The sequence below is a fragment of the Bolinopsis microptera genome, chromosome 6 (assembly GCF_026151205.1).
Source record: "Bolinopsis microptera isolate Bmic1 chromosome 6, MBARI_Bmic_1.0, whole genome shotgun sequence".
NCBI classification, from domain to species: Eukaryota; Metazoa; Ctenophora; class Tentaculata; order Lobata; family Bolinopsidae; genus Bolinopsis; species Bolinopsis microptera.
This window is the reverse complement of record NC_087077.1, coordinates 2074669-2093315: the sequence shown is the minus strand read 5'-3', so window position 1 is coordinate 2093315 and position 18647 is coordinate 2074669. Positions and strand designations below refer to the sequence as shown.

The following is an 18647-nucleotide window of genomic DNA, read 5'->3' as shown; positions in this document are numbered from 1 at the left end:
AGATGGCCTCCGCTAAAAACAGAGGAAATGAAGTCCTGGCTAAACTTCTCATGAAGCAAGAACTCGTGAAGAAACTCGCAGCTTCGCAGAAGGTAATTTCTCACATATAATTGTTATGAAAGTATGCAGCATCTCGCATAATTATTATTACATTATATTTTAAATGTAAAACTGTCAGTCTGGCCAAGTTAATTTAAGTATTTTATAGTAACATTATTTTTACTCAATTAACTTTGATAATGTCCTTGTTTATCTAGAATTCTGACAGTCAATGGTAAACAAATAGCAATGAACATGTAATTTAATTGTGCAATCAGCCACACCATTATCAACTATTAAAGTTATGTCTCTGTCCGCAGTTTCGTAGCTTTATCCGTCTCCAACTGAGTTCTGGTTCACAAAACATTACATTTCTCCCACATCAGGACAAGCCTAGTAGCGAAGTCCCAGAAAAGCGCAGCTCAGGAGTTGTGTTACAGAAGAGCAGCAGTGCTGCCCGTCCCGGTGCCGGAGTCATGCAACACCACAAAGACCAAACAAACAAAGTCGCCCCCAAGAAGAAAGACACCCTCTACTGTATCTGCAAGCGACCATACGATCACACTCGATTCTACATCGGGTGCGATGTGTGCAGCAACTGGTTCCACGGCAAGTGTGTGGCCATCTCACCGAGTATGGCACGCAACATGTCTGGTTACACGTGCGCTGAGTGTAAAGTGAAGACAACCAGCACCACCACCAGCTCAACATCAGCCACCACCTCCGCTGCCACCCTACCCAGCAAGCAAGAACCTGCAGCTGAGCCGGAAGGGGATTTGTTCTGCATCTGCAGGACGCCCTACAATCAGTACAGCTTCTACATCGGGTGTGATTCGTGCCAGGAGTGGTACCATGGCACGTGTGTGGGGATCAGTGAGATGGAGGCAGAGAAGATTGAGGTGTACATATGTGATAGGTTGGGATATTTTCTAACGTTAATTTTAACCTTATATATAGGTATTATATGCTTATTTCAAGTGCTTGATCATAAAAAACAACCTATCATTGGTATGTACAAATGGTACTCTACACAGTTAGATATTTTTGTCTTTCTCTATTATTTAAATTATCCGTTGGGCCACTAAACACAACGTTACAGGTGTAAGCAGCAACAAGGACGAGAAGAGCCGAAGTTAACGCACATCCAGATAGCAGGCCTCATAAAGATCCTGCGGGAGCTGCAGATGCACAAGATGTCATGGCCCTTCAGGGAGCCTGGCAAGTCCGACTCTGAGACTGATGTGATCAAAGAACCCATGGGTACGCTGAAGCTTCACTTCATAAGATAATGTGTATTTTGAGGAAGTGTTTTATTGATATTCCTCGAGCATAGATGGCCTATTCGAGTTTGCTTGACTTTAATTTTTATGTTAAACAAAATTATGATTGATTGATGTATATTTCCCTGCAGATCTGAGTACGATACACAAGAAGTTCCAGAAGAAACACTACCCCAAACTCACCCTCTTTGTCAAAGATGTCCTCAGAGTCTTCTCCAACGCCAGACAACTTTACTCTGAAGATTCACAACGTGGCCGATGTGCTGATACCCTTGAGAGGTACTTATCAATAATTTGTCATTTTTGGTTGGAGTGTATTGTCAATAGACATTTGAGAGCTTTTAATTTTAGATAACATGATCTAAAGAACACTCAACGCATGGAATAGCTTATATTTTAGTTTTATAGTTTCTAACGCGTTAGCAGTCAGGCGTAGATTAACCTCACCTCCTTTTTATGGTATTTGCGGGAAAATCGATCTCACTAACAAATTCTTCTCAGGTACTTTGTGGCAAAGTTGAACGAATTCAAGCTCCGGCACGGACTTACACTAAGCTAGAAGTTAGCAGATTCCAAACAGATAAATAGTACTGCAATAAAACTGTGACGCTTCTTCTTGGGTTATTTGCACCGAGCACGACGGGAGTAAACGATAAAGTTTTAAGAACCATAGTTTAAAGTTTAAATCTTGAAAGTTTTAAATATTTAATTTCATCGCACGATAAAGTGCGTTTTGATAATCACAAGTTAAACTCTGTGTATAATTTGCTCAGAATATCTGATTAATTTCTTGGTTTTCTGTGTTTTGATTTACGTTGACGAACAACAGCCGATAAATCAAATTATTTTTATTGTTACGAAGTTACAATTATATGAAATGACGGCTAATTTCTGTTTTATTTTCTTGTACAAAGGGGGGCGTGCAATCCAAAAAATCATCTGCGCTGCCAGAGCAAATTTTTCTGAAAATGTCCGTATTTTTCCATAGAAAAGGGGAATGTGTATCAAAGGAATAGGTCACTGCCGGTTATCCTTAAAGTACCGCTGGGAACTACTATGTCCAATTCTCATTCTTCTCTGTGTCAATGATTTAGGTCAGTACTCGAAAGATTCAAACAAAGTAGCTTTGCCAATGACACCAGAATAGGCAGAAAAATATAAACGTTGAATGAATCTAAGTAGATTTATTCGATCGTCCGACGGCTTAGTTCCAATTTTCGTTATCAGTTTTTTGGATTGCAAACCCTCCACAAAATGAAACACAGTCCTAACAAGTTTTGAACAAATCAGAAAACGTCAGTTTAAACACCAAATACATAAAAATAAATAACTACAATAACAATACTATAATTATTGGGGTACGCTGTTGAAACATTAAATTTAATCAAACTGGGAGCACTTCTTTAACGAAGATCATAAAGATTAAGGACAATATAAACCGGTTACGACTGGTGAGTAGCATGCAAATACGTTAAATTCCGCTATTGAATTTTGCAATAACAAATACAATCGATGTACTGAGTACATTGTACAAGTGCACAGTTCAGTCGTATCGTACGTACAATGCGCCGCGCAAAGAAAATGCTGACAGAGGAGATGCTTTAGATGAAAATTTATGAAAATGTGGACGAGGCGTCAATAGTTCTACAGCTCTGTGTGGTCATCTGCGGAAGAGGCGAAGGCCCCAAGAACATTCAGACGGACAGTGAACTGATCTTTCTTCTCATCACTCATGCTTCCCTCTGAAATGGGGAGAAGGTTAATCATAAATCATCTGAAATAATTAATAGCACATTATTAAAGAGGGTTCATACAACCTATTGAGGGCGCGAAATGGAGTGTTCAAAAACCGAAGCTGGGTGGTTTGGTTTTTGTTGTATCAAAACGGACTTTCACTTTCAAAGCAGAACTAATAGTCCGTAGGACGGGCATACCACTAGAAACTTTAAAATATTTGCGACAACTCACCGAGCATTCTGGATAATCTTGAAGTTTCAGTATTAATAAAGTCATCACCCTTCTCGATAACCTTCTTCATGACCTTGTGGTAGTACTGTGCTTCCCTGTAATACGAGTACAAGTTACATAACGTGATGTAATTTGAGAGTTACCGGTTACAATGTGATAAGGAATTTGAAGAATTGAAACGGAATTCACAGATGAAGTGTTTTGGTAAATGGATTCACCGCGACACATTCAGTTGTATGTGTGAACGTTGATATCAAAATCGAAAGTCAGAACTGAAATTCTTCTGTATATCACAGAACACAAAATCAAACTTACACACTCAGAAAACCAGTCAAAATCATTGTAAAAACTCACTTTTCCATGTCAGCACTAGCAACAACCGTCTCTTCCATAACAGCGGCCTTTTCTTCAGCACCCATAAACTTGGCAGCGAGTACGTCCAGCGCTTCAATACGGCCAGCATCTCCAGCAAGTCCTCCTCCTGATACTCTCTTCAGTCCACATTTCTCGTTCAGGTATTTGGTGAAATCTTCTTCTCCTCGGCCACCGTTGTAGGCTTCGCCTTCTTTGTTGTCTTTAGAGAAGAATTTTATAGTAGGGAAACCAGAAACACCGAACCTGATGGAGAGAGTATGGTCAGACATCTCTTAAAAAGGTTATCTAGCTTATTAATTAACTAAGCATTCAATTCAATCTGGTTCTCCAGTTCAACATCAGTAAAATATTAGGAATGCAAACATTGGGTTTACATATATTATATGTACATACAAAATACGAATGTCATTATTGTCATATTCTAAATGGGTATAAACATTAAACAATCAAGACAGTAATTAAATAAACGTACCTTGAGCCAAGTTCCTTCTCGCTGTCAGCATCTACCTTAGCAACAACACAGTTCTTATCTGACTTGAACGTCTTACCAACTTCCTCGTAGATTGGAGTTAACTTTTTACAGTGTCCGCACCCTGAAAAGTAAAATAGTTACATCTCAGTTTTATGTTACTTCTTTTTAAGTGAAAGTTCTAATGACAATGGACGAGGGGTTTATGTCACACACTTAGGAATTGTTCACACATTAGGTTAAAGCTATTGTTTGGAACTTTATACCTCCTCCCCTTACTTTATACCCCTCCCCCTTCGTAAGCAAATTTATACATAGTTATTATGTAGAAATTACATAAACGAAAGTTTTACCAAAACCCTCCCCAGTTTCTACTTAATAAGTAAATCATAAATGATCCCTTATTACGTAACCAAACGTATTCTTACAACACCTGGGGACCCGCCCATTAAAACAGGGGGAAGAATTGTAATGGATTATGTCTGGCCTTTTAAAATACACTTCAGCTACTCCGATGACCGAGATATCAAGCATGAAGAGTTTATTCAATACGTGGGATAAGATACAGGTTTGACGGTGTCGTAGCACCGCTATCACATGATTACCCGATCAATTTTGATAATTTTGAACCCGTTACGAGGATGGCTCGCCCTGCACTAGTGAAATTGTGCAGTTCTTGTCAATTCTTTCGTTTTGCCTAAACTCCCTAGAATTTTAATCAACGAATTTCCGTCGATTCAAATCCGTCAATTCTAATTAAAAGTCCTGATGCAGTTAATCTATCAGATCATGACAAGGCAGTTTTCAGGCAGCAGAAGTGGGTCATATTAGGCCATGCTCATGTTGGCAATTAATCTTCATTAACAGTTTAAATTGCAACACCGGGGACGGGAGTATCACATTTTTTCTTGATATTCTCCGATTGCAGAATATTTAGCGAAGAAATGGCTAAATAATCTTCATAGGGGGATACACTACACTTTTTTACACTATTTTACACAACACTTTTGACTTTTTTGGTGTATGGTGTAGTGTACCCCCCATGTTCATGTATGTCGTAATTTCCTACTCATTTCTATTCTCATTTCTTGGAAATTCATTTTTAATTCGAATGCATTAAATTCGATTTTGTCTCTGATTATTTAATTACTCATTCAAGGTAGGTTGCTGGAGGTAGGTTAGGTCATGCGTCATGCTCATATCGCCAGCTTCATTAACCCAGTTATCAGGGGATTTTAGTTCTTTTCCACTCAGTTCTCCCTTCCCATTTTATTGTTATATCGAGAGTTTAATTGTGATCAATGATAGACGGATCAGTATATTTACCCTATATTTTAACTCACTTGTACATGGTATAATGATACTTTGGAGACATGATTTAACAGTACACGTTCACAGCTCTAACTCGTGCTAGTGTCGAACTAGAGTAGTCGAACTAGAGTAGTCGAACTAGAGTAGTCGAATCTGATTTAAAGCAGTAGGTTGGATAATGGGTTAAGTCTGAGTCTGGATGTCAGTTTTAGCTAATAATCCCCAAGATCACGTGGTAATTATTTATTACTGTCAGCCAATTACAGCCGCCAAAAACCAGACATTCGACCTTACACCAGTATAACCGAACTGCTACAGCTAGTTAGTTCAGCTAGTTAGTTCCATGGTCTGGTCGCGAGTCATAACCATATAATAATATTGGGTAACTTTATTGGATGCTGCTATATTGTTACTTTAGACTTGGCCCGCTAGCTTATGTTTTAATTCCTTGTGGTAAAGCGAGTTCTGTTTCTGGACGAATAGTTTTTTGGGCGAGGTTGGATTTCACAGCTGTTCCAGCGTTTAACTTTTAAGTAGTTTAATTGGCGGGGTGGGAGTTCACAGGGTTATTTGCGTGATCTGTTTCTGGGAACTCTGGAAGTTTTGCAGAAGATAGGTAGGGGAGAATATTGACGATAGCTAATCATGGCAGACGCACATTATATTGATTATAACCAGTTAGCAACCAGTTAGCACTGCTCACACGATTAGACAGTTCGGGAAGGGGTTCTGTATTTAGCTTCGAGTAGTTTCAGAGCAGTTTCAGGAAAGTTTCTGCAATTTCAGAAAGTGTTTTATTAAATCCATGAGGATTTGAAGGATTAGCCAATACTCAATGGACTGTCAGAATAATATAATTTTAAAGCTGTCATTGGCGTGGGTTGGTAACTGTCCAGCTCCGTCCGCACCGAAGTGATTGACATGTACCCATTATCTTGACAGCACCATTCGTACTCTTGCTTATCAATGCTACATAAGGACCTGATTTAGGATTCTCACTACTTATGTTAAGGTCGTTTATATCTATGGGAAGCAGAAACCGTTCAAACCTGTTTATTTATTGGGCTACCTTGTCACCTTCAACCCTGTGTCATGATATTAGTAGTGGATGCGATTCGCTTTTGAGGGGTTGCGTTGGTGCTGCGAATTCTTTGTCCGCTGATAGCCACAATCAGGATTATAGAACTGACTTACTTGAAGACCTGTCTCCTTTACGGGTAGTTTCGGGTACCAGTAAGACAGAAGACAAGGGTGGAAACCCTGTACAATCTACTCCTTTGAAAGAAACAACTGCTAGACGGATGGAAGCCGTCTAGGATTAACCAGTATACCGGACCGTACCAAACCTTAGTCCTCCGGGCTCCAAATTCCTAAGATTCCCAGACCTCAGCTTTAGACATAAACGATTCACCAATTTTTACATTGTCTACGAATACCTATTTATCCAGATTTGCTTTTGTCTGTATTTTACTTATGTCTACAAAGTAAGCATGACTTCGAGCATATCCTATTGTTTAGAAAGTTCAGATATTTTTAGTTTTACAAATTCAAATCAACACGGTTAAGAATTCGGGGGCAGTCTTCCAATCCCTCATTTTATTGGCTAATTTTAACATTTTTATTTTGTGGATATATATTCAACGTACTATTTGTTTCACTTTATATCATGTACTTTTCTCGCAATATCTTTCTTGGACTCTCTGAGGTATGGAGTTATGCAAAGACAGCCTATTTACTGACATTTCCCATTTGATTATATTGATAACATTTTATAATAAATTAAAAATTTAATTAATTAATTTGCAACAACCCATGGAGCAAAGGCCCCTGCCCTCTGGCTCAAGAGTTGTCTGAGTAGATGTATTGATAAAAGGGAACACACGGACTAGTCATTACTCATTACTGTCAATACTCATTACAACTGTGCTGTACCCCACCCAATACTACAGGGTGGGCCAAAAGTCAGTGTGCAAACGTTGGGTCTTATACCTCCGCCGTGTTTTATATTTGAGAGCTGTTGCTTTGCAGATGGCATACTGTACTTACTGGTTCGAGGATTCCGTCGTCAAAATTTGAAAATTCGAATATTTTAGACCACGCCCATTCAATATTAAAACACCTATATTGTTTTCTCTGAACATGCTGAACGCCTAATTTTTTCAGAGACGGTAGATTATCAAATGTTGCATATGATCTGAAAACATGAGGCAAAACGGATTAGAAATGACGAACATAATGTTTAACGGGGTAGTTAACGGGGTCACCTTATCACGTGATTAGGTAAACCAATCACCTGATCACACATAATGAATAAACTCGTTATGCTTCATATCTCGGTCATCTGAGAAGCTACAGTTCTAATTCTTTCAGGACAAACGTAATTCGAATGGCCAAACACAATTCAATAACATTTAGCTTGATCCGACTATCCTAACTATCAAATAAATGTGAAAATGAACCTCCATTTGAAAAAAATGAACGCGAATATTTTTCGAGTTGACAAATTCCTCGAACCAGTGGTGGTACTAAGTCATACCAGAAGGAAGTATTTCAATTGGGCACTCAGTGACTGAGCTATTAAGGCCAACGTTTGCACACTGACTTTTGGCCCACCCTGTACTAATGACTGATGAGTTACCAATGTATATAATAGGGCACTCAATAATCTAGGGGATCACAATCCAGGGAAATCAGTCTATTTCCTCTGCTGGCTGCTGATGTTCTGTTAATCCAAGGTATCTACTATTGACTTGGTATAGTCGGTTAGGTATGTACGTGGTGGAACAAATTTATCTTTCAATAACCAGTGGATAGTGCAAGATTCTCATTATTAAAACTAGAATATCTCCCTGGTAGCACATTCTTCCCCGTACCATGTGTAACTTCGAACAATCTAGAAGACGAAAGAGTAGCCTAAAGAGAGACAGGCTTTCACTAGTTCCACCTGCAATGTGGTCTAGGTTGCAATGCATGAGCCGGTATATCACAGAGGTTAATCTATTGTTTAAGGGGTGTTTAACCTGGGCCGGCCTGCTTTCGTCTGGAAGAAGGAATGCTCATCCTTGTGTGTATGCTTGTGTGTATGCTTATGTATGCTTGTGTGTATGCTTTATGGCTTGGGACTCACAACTTTCCGGGGATTCTTATTTTTCGTCAAGTATTTTGTAGGCATTAAGAAACGTAGATTCTATCGGCGTGCTGCCAGGCATTTGTAACTTCTTAACTTCCCACGTTTCTAAAGAGCTAATTCTGCCAACACAAAATTGCCAAATATGTCCTGTTCACGCCCGGTAATGGAAGTGGCATTGCTAATGGCTACTTCGTGATTGCTTTAAGCGTTGAACCCATTCTCTGCATATTATTATATACTTATATTTATGCTCCTGTAGCTGGGACCCGTCTCGTATATAACTAATTTGCTATACTAGTCGGTTACTATATTTAATACCTTCACACAGTTTGCTGCAACAGTATACCAATTTAATGGATCATTTCGACGAAAAGCATGCCAATTTACTTGGGTGTTTCACTGAAACCTTGACCTTAATTAATTAGAACTAGAGATGCCCAGTATTTATCATTATCTCGAACTTGTCGGCATAACAACTCAAATCAAATCTAAAGCTCTTAGTCGACTAGTCCAGCATTTCATACATTATCTCTTGGCACAAGAGATTGTCTTATGTCCTTGTTTTACAGCGAGTAAGGGGTTACTGGGCCATTCTTTAACGTTCCCACATTTTCATATTAATCCGTTATTGACTTGGTCTTAAATTAAGAGATCGTGTTAGGCTGAATATCTAATCATGGGATTAGAACCAAGCGATTATCATTATAAGTCTTATCTTGGCATTGCCTTGCAATAACCTTGCTTTCATTAGACTTAATCTTAAGCCGTTTATTTTGGTTATAAATGCGTCATTCTGAACAGTTGAATAATATTGAACAGACAGTTGAATAATATTGAACAGACAGTTGAATAATATTGAACTGACAGTTGAATAATATTGAACAGACAGTTGAATAATATTGAACTGACAGTTGAATAATATTGAACAGACAGTTGAATAATATTGAACAGACAGTTGAATAATATTGAACAGACAGTTGAATAATATTGAACAGACAGTTGAATAATATTGAACAGACAGTTGAATAATATTGAACAGACAGTTGAATAATATTGAACAGACAGTTGAATAATATTGAACAGACAGTTGAATAATATTGAACTGACAGTTGAATAATATTGAACAGACAGTTGAATAATATTGAACTGACAGTTGAATAATATTGAACAGACAGTTGAATAATATTGAACAGACAGTTGAATAATATTGAACAGACAGTTGAATAATATTGAACTGACAGTTGAATAATATTGAACAGACAGTTGAATAATATTGAACAGACAGTTGAATAATATTGAACAGACAGTTGAATAATATTGAACAGACGACCTAACAGAAACTGGATATCTAGTATTAGACAGTGAATTGTCAGCAAGTTTTGTCTATCAAAAGATCTTGCCTAGAATTTGACATAGGTACGGTGTTTGCCGACGTTATATTTTACTGTTTTTAGATTTTATTCCAAAACAAACAATGAAAATAGAAGCTTGTGGCGACAGTTCATTTCTAAAACATGATATAACAGTAGTTAGCCGATAGACTTTGACCGTGGTACGGCTCAATTTTATACTATATATTTTATACTATAAACTATGAATTATAGGATAACAATACTCCACCCAACATTCATGCTACTTATAAATTATTCTAGAACAACTGTTTGCGTTGACGTCATATAATTGTGACGTCATATAATTGTGACGTCATATTATGTGAATTGTGAACGGTCCCCACATCACGTACTTCGCACCGGCCAATAAAACAGCTCGGATGTAGCACAAAAACAATAATGATAATATTATCCTAGTGACGACAGTTAGATTTTAGTGACGATGATATAACAGGAGGGCAAATGATTAAACCAGAACCAGTACTAAACTGGTAGGTTCTGCAAATGCTCTACTCTAATCTAATTACGTCTACCACTGAGTTGACCAGGCACTCATGTCAATTTAGTGGTTATGTTGGCCTAGATCTAAGTCTTCGGTCTTACCACTGTGCAGTATCTCGCGTTATAAATAATAACCAACAAAATAACTTAAAACCTGCTATCTGATTACTTAAAACTTAAAAAACGTATTTGTGATTGTATCTATTGCAATCGATGTGTTGAAAACGCTCTTTATTGCTGTAATTTTTATAGTTCGATTCATTTTTGAAATTCTTACCTGTCGAAAACGACTACTTTGATGCCGACATGGCTTAGGTTCTGTTTTTAATATCGATAATATCGGTGTTCGTTAAAATTATGAATCACTCTTCTCGCTGACATTTCTATTATCAGTTACTCTGGTCGCTTTTCTGCAGTGTGCATTAATTTTTTAAATTTCTACTTCACAGTTGAAAATTCTAACAGAAGTATTCGTATGAGCTAGAAGACCAGTCCTAAAACATCGTTTTAATCATTTGTTTAAGAGGCTTCAGGAATCAGGCTGCGGCTGTACTGTCAGCACTAAATCATTTGTTTACAAACACAAAAGGAAAGTGCTCGCCACACGAGACCGGAGACTCCACCACTTCACAGAAACTTCATTTACAGAACACGTGGCTAGTTAATCTCTGGCAAATACTTCTCTTTGGCACGCAGTGATTTGATCGTATGAACGTGAAATGAATTCTATAAAGAATTTCTAAGGAGTAAACAGGTGTGCGGTGACGAGAGAAGGAGGGACTGAGAGGGGAGCGCTGAGAACCTGAGTGATAGACATACTCCACCGCATTCAGTCCAGCCACTCAGAAGATCATTATCCATCTAATGTTGTGCTGACGTATGATATAAAAAGGTTTTCTTGTTTGTTTTGGGTTGAATTTCAGAATAGACTTGAAAAATAAAGACTGGCGAGTAGTTCACGAAAATTATAGTTGGCACGTGACAGCAGTAACCAATCAGCCCGCAGTATTGACCAATAAAACGTTTTCACGCGTCAAAGCAAACTTGTCCCGCCCCAACACCACTTTTCAAGTCTATGCAACGAATATTCATTATATATTTCGCAGCCTGGCTCATGCCTGCTCACTACCTGGCAGCCTGGCTCATGGCTGCTCACTACCAGACTGCTTGCTCAATGCTCACTACTTGGCAGCACTATAAGAACTTATCTTCTGCCGTGTTGTATGGCAAGGTTTATAAGCCTGCCGTCTGACTTGGTCTTTGTAGACGATTTTCTTTTTACAAAACAACGATCTCATTGTTAGTGTTCAGACTTAAGTCTTGGCTGGTTAAATTAGCATTTACCGTTTTCTATTACTATTATATCATAAACCCGTAGTTTCTGTCGATCGAAATAAAGTGCTACATGTACATAGTTTGAACTTTCAGAAATCAGAACGGGGTGAAGCAAAATAGTGCCAACTTAATTTGACTAACTACAGAGAGACAATCTACCAGCCGCTCAGAAAGAGTAACGGTACTCATGATTTTTGTGCGCCAGTAAGACGGTTAAAATAATTGGAGTATTTCATTTCCTGTCTTCCCTTGCATTTTTCGTACAGTCGTTTATGACAAAAGCGAAATAAGTTCGTCTCAGGATATATGTAATTAATTAGGTAAATCACATCATATGACTGATACTTGTGTCTTGTCGTTTCAATACTAATATTACGGTATCACTGTGATTATGTCTTACGTCACACATCTGCACTGCACCACCCTTTTCCAGACTCCAGCAAATGTCAAAAAGGAATCGGTATCGATAGCTTTACAACCGATATATCTATATTAGTACATATTATGACATGTAGCAGTAAGATTGCGATTCTCTCGGTATAACTATAACCAGGTGTCTCGGAAATAAAGGGACCCATACTCCATAATCACGTAGTGTCCTTCGAGATGTGGTGCCATAGACATTTATAAATATTGTAACTGTTTTTTAGCGTTATCTTGCACGATTATGCTTCTTATTGATATTCATGTGTAACTATCGACATTCCAGTCTCTTATGTAGCTTAGCTTTTGTGTGGTGAGTTTTAAGTCTGAAGGGCCAGGTGTTTCTGTTTAAGTTGATATTTCTTTGTGTAACGGTCAAAAGTATTTTCATTCGCCTTACTTACTACTTATAAATATTTAAAAAGTTGTATAAATAATGAGATTTTCTTGTCAAATCGTCAATGAGCCATTCTTAAAGTTGACAACTGTCCGTTATCCAAATTCTTAAACTCAACAGTTTAATATCTAATTAGTTGTCGAAGCAACCGAACTTAATTCCAGACAATACTCGAATAATTCCACGCACCGAAATCAGGGATCGATTATTTCAATAATTGCACTTTCCTTTGAGTCGCTGCAGTTGCTAAACAGTAATCACGTGGTCACAACAGTAACCACGTGGTCACCATCACGTGGTACCCACCGTTTAGCTTATCAGCTAACATCAGAACCACCAGATCAATAGTGTATCTTAACATGAGCCTATTGCCTATCTCGTTAGATTCGATCTGTTAATTAAATCCAGGTATATTGTGATATTAAGAATACTCTTAACGGTTGTCAGATAATACGATATTCTTTCATAAATCAATTTCGAAATCAATCCCAATTTAATTAAACCGTTCGTTTTTGTTAATGAGACTGAAAGGTTGGTACTCTTGATAGTGGTTTTGATTACGACTTGACCCTACTTATTCGGCAGAATATTGGCCATTAAACATTTTTGTTGCACAATGCACATGTTCGTGAGGTCCTAAGCAGGCCCCACTCTCTTTTAAGTAGGCTCCAATTATATAGAGTTGTCCACGTTAGGGGAGGTTACGCCCTGAAATCAAGCTCAGCTCAGGTAGGCCTCACGACAAAGCTTAACTGTTTCTGTCGCATTAAATGTCTCAGTCGCATTAAACGCTTTAGCTCAGGTAGGCTCACGACAAGCTTAGCTGTTGCTGTCGCATTAAAAGTTTCAATATTAGTATTTCATTAAATTTACCATCCGTAACTCATTAGCTTATTTCCAACCGCAGCTACCTTAATAATTAACATGGGCTAACTTGAATTAAGATGCCTACTCACTTGACTAATAACATTTGTAACAAAAGTCTCAGAACTAAATCAGATCTCGAAAGTCATCATCTAAACAAGAAGCACTAACGATCTTCCATTTCTAGTAGAACACCAGGTGAGCAGCGAAAACCATTGCCAGGGCCTCCTTAATGGAGTGGAGTGTCGGTTTTATTCCGTTTACTTCGTAGCACGTTTATATAATGGTAACGACAGGGTAACGACAGGTTGTCAGTTTTAATGAGGATTAATGGTATGTTGTGAGGTTGCAGACATCGTTCCTGGAGTTGTGTGTGTTATTTATTTAGTCCGCCTCTTTAAATGTGGCATAGCTGTGCCATTATAATATTGCAGCGATGTTGTTATTTGATCCAGGCGAAGGGCGTGACGATAGTTGTTTTTCTATTGGTTTCTCAGTATTGGAAATGTTTGTTCTGTCATCACTTTATCACTTATGACTTCAATAGGCCTGTACAGCCAATACAAGCCCGTCAGTCTTGTGGTCAAAGCAATTTCATGATTGGCCTGATCACTGATTGTGATTTATTCCAAGAAACCACCAGGCCTATGCTCAGTAAATTAATTTCCTTGGGGTAGGGCCGGGGGTAGGAGGGGGGGTTTAAAAGCTATGCCCATTTGGGTAAACGTTGAGGAATAAATGTGCATGGGGTTGCCCCCCCCCCCCCCCCACCTTCAATTTACTAACATCACGATCAGAATAACTGTGTCAGTACTCAGTACATAGTCTTTTGCCGACCATGATCTTACATACTTTTTATACTATTCATATATTCCCATTTAATAAGTGCTTGTATTACCATCGCAGCTTATTCACAAATCACATGAGCAAAATCAGTGCGCATGCTAAAATGGTCTTGAGCCAAATGAAATGAAACCTTCAGTCACAACACTTGCCTCATACGTGCATTTCATTTCATCACAGCAACGTGTTATTCGTCACTTGAGTTGATTGAAAGCAATTTTGCCTTCACCGTATTCAATACAGCTGCCTTACACATATATTTTGTTGGGTAAACTATGATAGCTAACCCTTGTAACCCTCGTAGAATGAACGCGGTGGAGATCACTAAAACTGCGACGAGTGGTTTGATAGGAGTTGTGGGAACACTAACCAACCTCGTGTCCCTTACTTACTTCCTCAGACATGACAGCCGCAGCATGGGATCCAAGCTCCTCATTTTACTGAACACGTTTGATCTCTTTGTCTGTATCTCAGCTACAGGGGTCAATGTGTTTCACAATGTGGCTAACGCAAGCAGCGGCACCCCTCAGTTAGCGTTCGACAAGACCACCGATGTTTTCAGACTATTATTCAGAATTTCGACACAGTGCACCGGGTTCACAACTTGTCTGCTGAGTATCACGAGGACAATCAGCTTTATCAAGCCGTTCTACAGGGTGGACCAGATTGGGATTGCAGCTGCCTCAGCTGTACACGCCACTTTGATAGCCTTGATGGAGACCATACTGATATTTCTTTTTTGGACAGACAATGGAAAATTTGATATCGCAATGAGCGCGATGAATATCGTGGAACTGATTGTCCTGACTATGATATTTGTTTTAGTGGTGTGCTCAAACACGTTCTCTGTGGCGAGACTTAAAATTGTGGTTAGGAGTCAAGAAAACATGGCTGGAATCAATAAGCGAGCAACAATAACAGTTTTCATCCTATCAGTCCTCTTTTGTTCTTTCAACGTGACATTTATAGCAACTTACTTCTGCTTTGTTTTCATGATACAAATCCCCCCACCTGTGTTTTGGATAGCGATGTGGTTGGCTTTGCCGCTAAATTCTGCGTGCAATCCGTTGGTTTACATATGGAGGAAGGAGCATATGAGACAATATCTTCGCAGAGAGTGGCACAGAGTTACAAACCGCAGATCCGAGACTCATACTGCTCTTACTAGAGTACTTAGTGTTGTTTAATATGGGACTCATACTGCCCTTACTAGAGTACTTAGTGTTGTTTAATATGGGACTCATACTGCTCTTACTAGAGTACTTAGTGTTGTTTAATATGGGACTCATACTGCTCTTACTAGAGTACTTAGTGTTGTTTAATATGGGACTCATACTGCCCTTACTAGAGTACTTAGTGTTGTTTAATATGGGACTCATACTGCTCTTACTAGAGTACTTAGTGTTGTTTAATATGGGACTCATACTGCTCTTACTAGAGTACTTAGTGTTGTTTAATATGGGACTCATACTGCTCTTACTAGAGTACTTAGTGTTGTTTAATATGGGACTCATACTGCTCTTACTAGAGTACTTAGTGTTGTTTAATCCGAGACTCATACTGCTCTTACTAGGTTTATTAGTGTTGTATACTATGTTTTTCATCGTTATTTCTTCTTTTTTCTGTGATAGTTTTTTAAATGACAATGGACCAGGAGTGTTTAAATACAAAGGGTTCCAATAAAAATCCACAAAATGTTTGTATTTTATGTCTTTTGACTGCTCAATGAAAGGAATTTAAGTGTACGAATGATTGCGAGTGGCATCAGTGCACATTACCATAAATGTGTGACAATTCCACAAGATAACAACAAAATCTATGATTTAAAGTACCGGTTCACACCGGCTAACACATTTTTAAAAAAATACGAAATTTAACGAAAAGTGACCTGATTCTTAGATTCTAGTGAAGTCTCTGTTGATAGCGTAAGGGAAAAATCAATAGCGTAATTTTAGCTTAGATTAACTGCATTGCACATCGTAACTAGAAGAATCTGCACGGATTTTGGTTTTGGTTTTGGTTTAGAGAGCTTATACATGCCACGTATGTCCAGGTGCATTATAATAATGCAGGACTTCTAGGCAATGAGCTTGGTTGTGGGACACACTCAACTAGGGAAGTTGAGAGGCCTCAATCAAGTCTCATTAAAGAGATATCAACAGAGTGTGAACCACTGCCATTACAGACACAAAGCAGCAGTTCTCGTTCAATGTTATGATTAGCTCACATTTACGCAACAAGTTTGACTGTAAATATACTTATTGTGATTGATGTGTTTTGATGTGGTAATAAGCGATAAGTATCAATAAGTTAATAGAAAGAGCTTTGTGGTCGTCGTCGTGAAACTCAACACGGTTTACAGTAGTGCTGTATAAGCTTGCGCTCGTTGAAGAGAAATTAGGGCAATTATACTTAGTTTAAGATTCTTCGATCACAGCTCTGTTTTGACCAGCAGGTCTCAAATTACTTCTTTCGATTTACAAAGAACTGTCGGGTTGCAACCTGGCAGAGCAAATAAACAGGAGAACAATGTACACTAATAACACAACATCAGGAAGAAGCTAGAACAGCAACTTACATGGAGCATAGAATTCAACCAGAACGTCATTGTTAGCATTCAGAGCAATAGAATCAAAGTTAGAGCTGTCGAGTTGTACAACTGTGCTAGCGGCCTTCTTGATGAACCCTCTGGATCCGCTCTCACGGTTAATAAATCTGGAGAGGTATGGTTTTGAAACAAAAAGTGGGAATTGTAGAGTTAGTCAAATCACATAAATAGTAATTACGCCACAAAAAAACATGGAATATATTTGTGCAATCCGAATATGAAATTTGCACTCAGCACATAAAAATTAAAATTAAAACTGCTTCATGTAAGTAAATTTAAGAAAAGTTTTAGCTTATGAAAATAACTTACGAAACAATATCATCGGCAGTTCTGCCGCTGCTGTAAGCTTCTGGTTCAGTCTTTCCTTTCTTGAAGAACTTAAGGGTAGGATAACCCGTTACTCCAAACCTTGATGCGATGTCCTTCTCTATAGTACAGTCAACCTGTGAGAGATGAGATAATAAAACTAATTCGCCAAATTGGTTGAAATTTTATTACCAGGTCGCGTAGTCGATACCTGATAATTCTTTGTAAACGAAATACGGAAGTAAATTGCAAAGCAAATTATGTTAAAAACTCGTTACCTTGGCAATAGCAACATTTGATTCTTTGGCGTAAGCATCAGCGACTATTTCATATTCAGGAGCAAGAGCTTTACAATGTCCGCACCATGGAGCGTAGAACTCAACGAATACGTTCTTGTCACCGTTCACAACCTGAAGTAGTGGAGCTATTAAACCGATCCAGTTCAACGATTCAGCACAGGTGGGATTTAAAATGCTGCTTATGTTGTAACAACAAACGATAAATAAGTTTGAGCAGGTGTTGTAGAATAATAACCGGTGTGAAAAGGAGAAATAAATTGTACTAATGTTATCAATAGATTCTGAATAAGAAAACGTGACAAAGTCTCATCGCAAAGTAATTTAAATCACTGCTAACCTCATCGAAGGTACTTGCTGTAAGATCCAAGACGTTGCTTGAAAGAGCAGCAGAGATTAGAGATAAGAGAACGATTGGGGCAGACATTATGGCTCGATATGTTCCAAGGTTAAACAGGTATTCGAAACTGCCATCTGTTTCCGCACTCTGCACATTACGTGTCTAATCCAACGCGAAATTTGTACCGTGTAACATGGTTCTATGAAAATTGGATTCGGTACATTGTGCGCGGCGCAACTTCTACTAATCTAAAGCATGAAGATATGGATAAATTATAAAAACAAATCATTTTGGATTTAAAGTTGGTATTAGATTAACTTACATATAAATTAAATATTTTTATGCTTTTTAAAAGGTAAAAATGTCTGATTTCCTTCATCATCAATTATTTTATTATTTACAAAGCAAAATTTAAAAATTCATTGTGTTTAAACTAAAAAATCATATGCGGTAAGGATTTTCGATATCATATATTTCAGTATTGGAGCATTATTTATTCTTTTAAACAGTCTTGCTCTTATTATATATATAATATGTTTTATTACATATTATATGTCTTATTTTCAATTATTTTGTATTTATATCACCGATTGCGCGGCGCAAACTGCGTGTACTCAAAATCGTATTCACGAATCGAGCGCAAGTATCTAAAATTATGATCGTTTATTCCTTTGTCCATACTCTTGAAGTTCAGCTCTGGTAACTTTGACTCCGATTATCCTATCGTTAATACTGAAAGAAACTGTTATGTACTGTTCTAAGATTGCTGAA

The 18647-nt window shown here is 38.1% G+C and overlaps 2 protein-coding genes across 2 annotated transcripts; one reads left to right on the top strand and one right to left on the bottom strand.

Annotated features, from left to right (window-relative positions):
- The first annotated feature begins 2 nt into the window (after positions 1 to 2).
- Positions 3 to 2207, top strand: LOC134817614 (nucleosome-remodeling factor subunit NURF301-like). Its single transcript, XM_063826840.1, has 5 exons — positions 3 to 92; positions 426 to 955; positions 1139 to 1299; positions 1451 to 1598; positions 1821 to 2207. The coding sequence occupies exons 1-5, from the start codon at positions 3 to 5 to the stop codon at positions 1876 to 1878; spliced, it is 987 nt and encodes a 328-aa protein (XP_063682910.1). The 3' UTR covers positions 1879 to 2207.
- Positions 2208 to 2587: 380 nt separating this feature from the next.
- Positions 2588 to 18050, bottom strand: LOC134817612 (uncharacterized). Its single transcript, XM_063826838.1, has 8 exons — positions 17877 to 18050; positions 17519 to 17650; positions 17244 to 17377; positions 16905 to 17041; positions 4135 to 4255; positions 3642 to 3905; positions 3288 to 3382; positions 2588 to 3061 (listed from the first exon to the last, which is right to left on the bottom strand). Exons 1-8 carry the CDS (start codon positions 17961 to 17963, stop codon positions 2964 to 2966), a joined length of 1068 nt encoding a protein of 355 aa, XP_063682908.1. The 5' UTR covers positions 17964 to 18050; the 3' UTR covers positions 2588 to 2963.
- Positions 18051 to 18647: the final 597 nt, after the last annotated feature.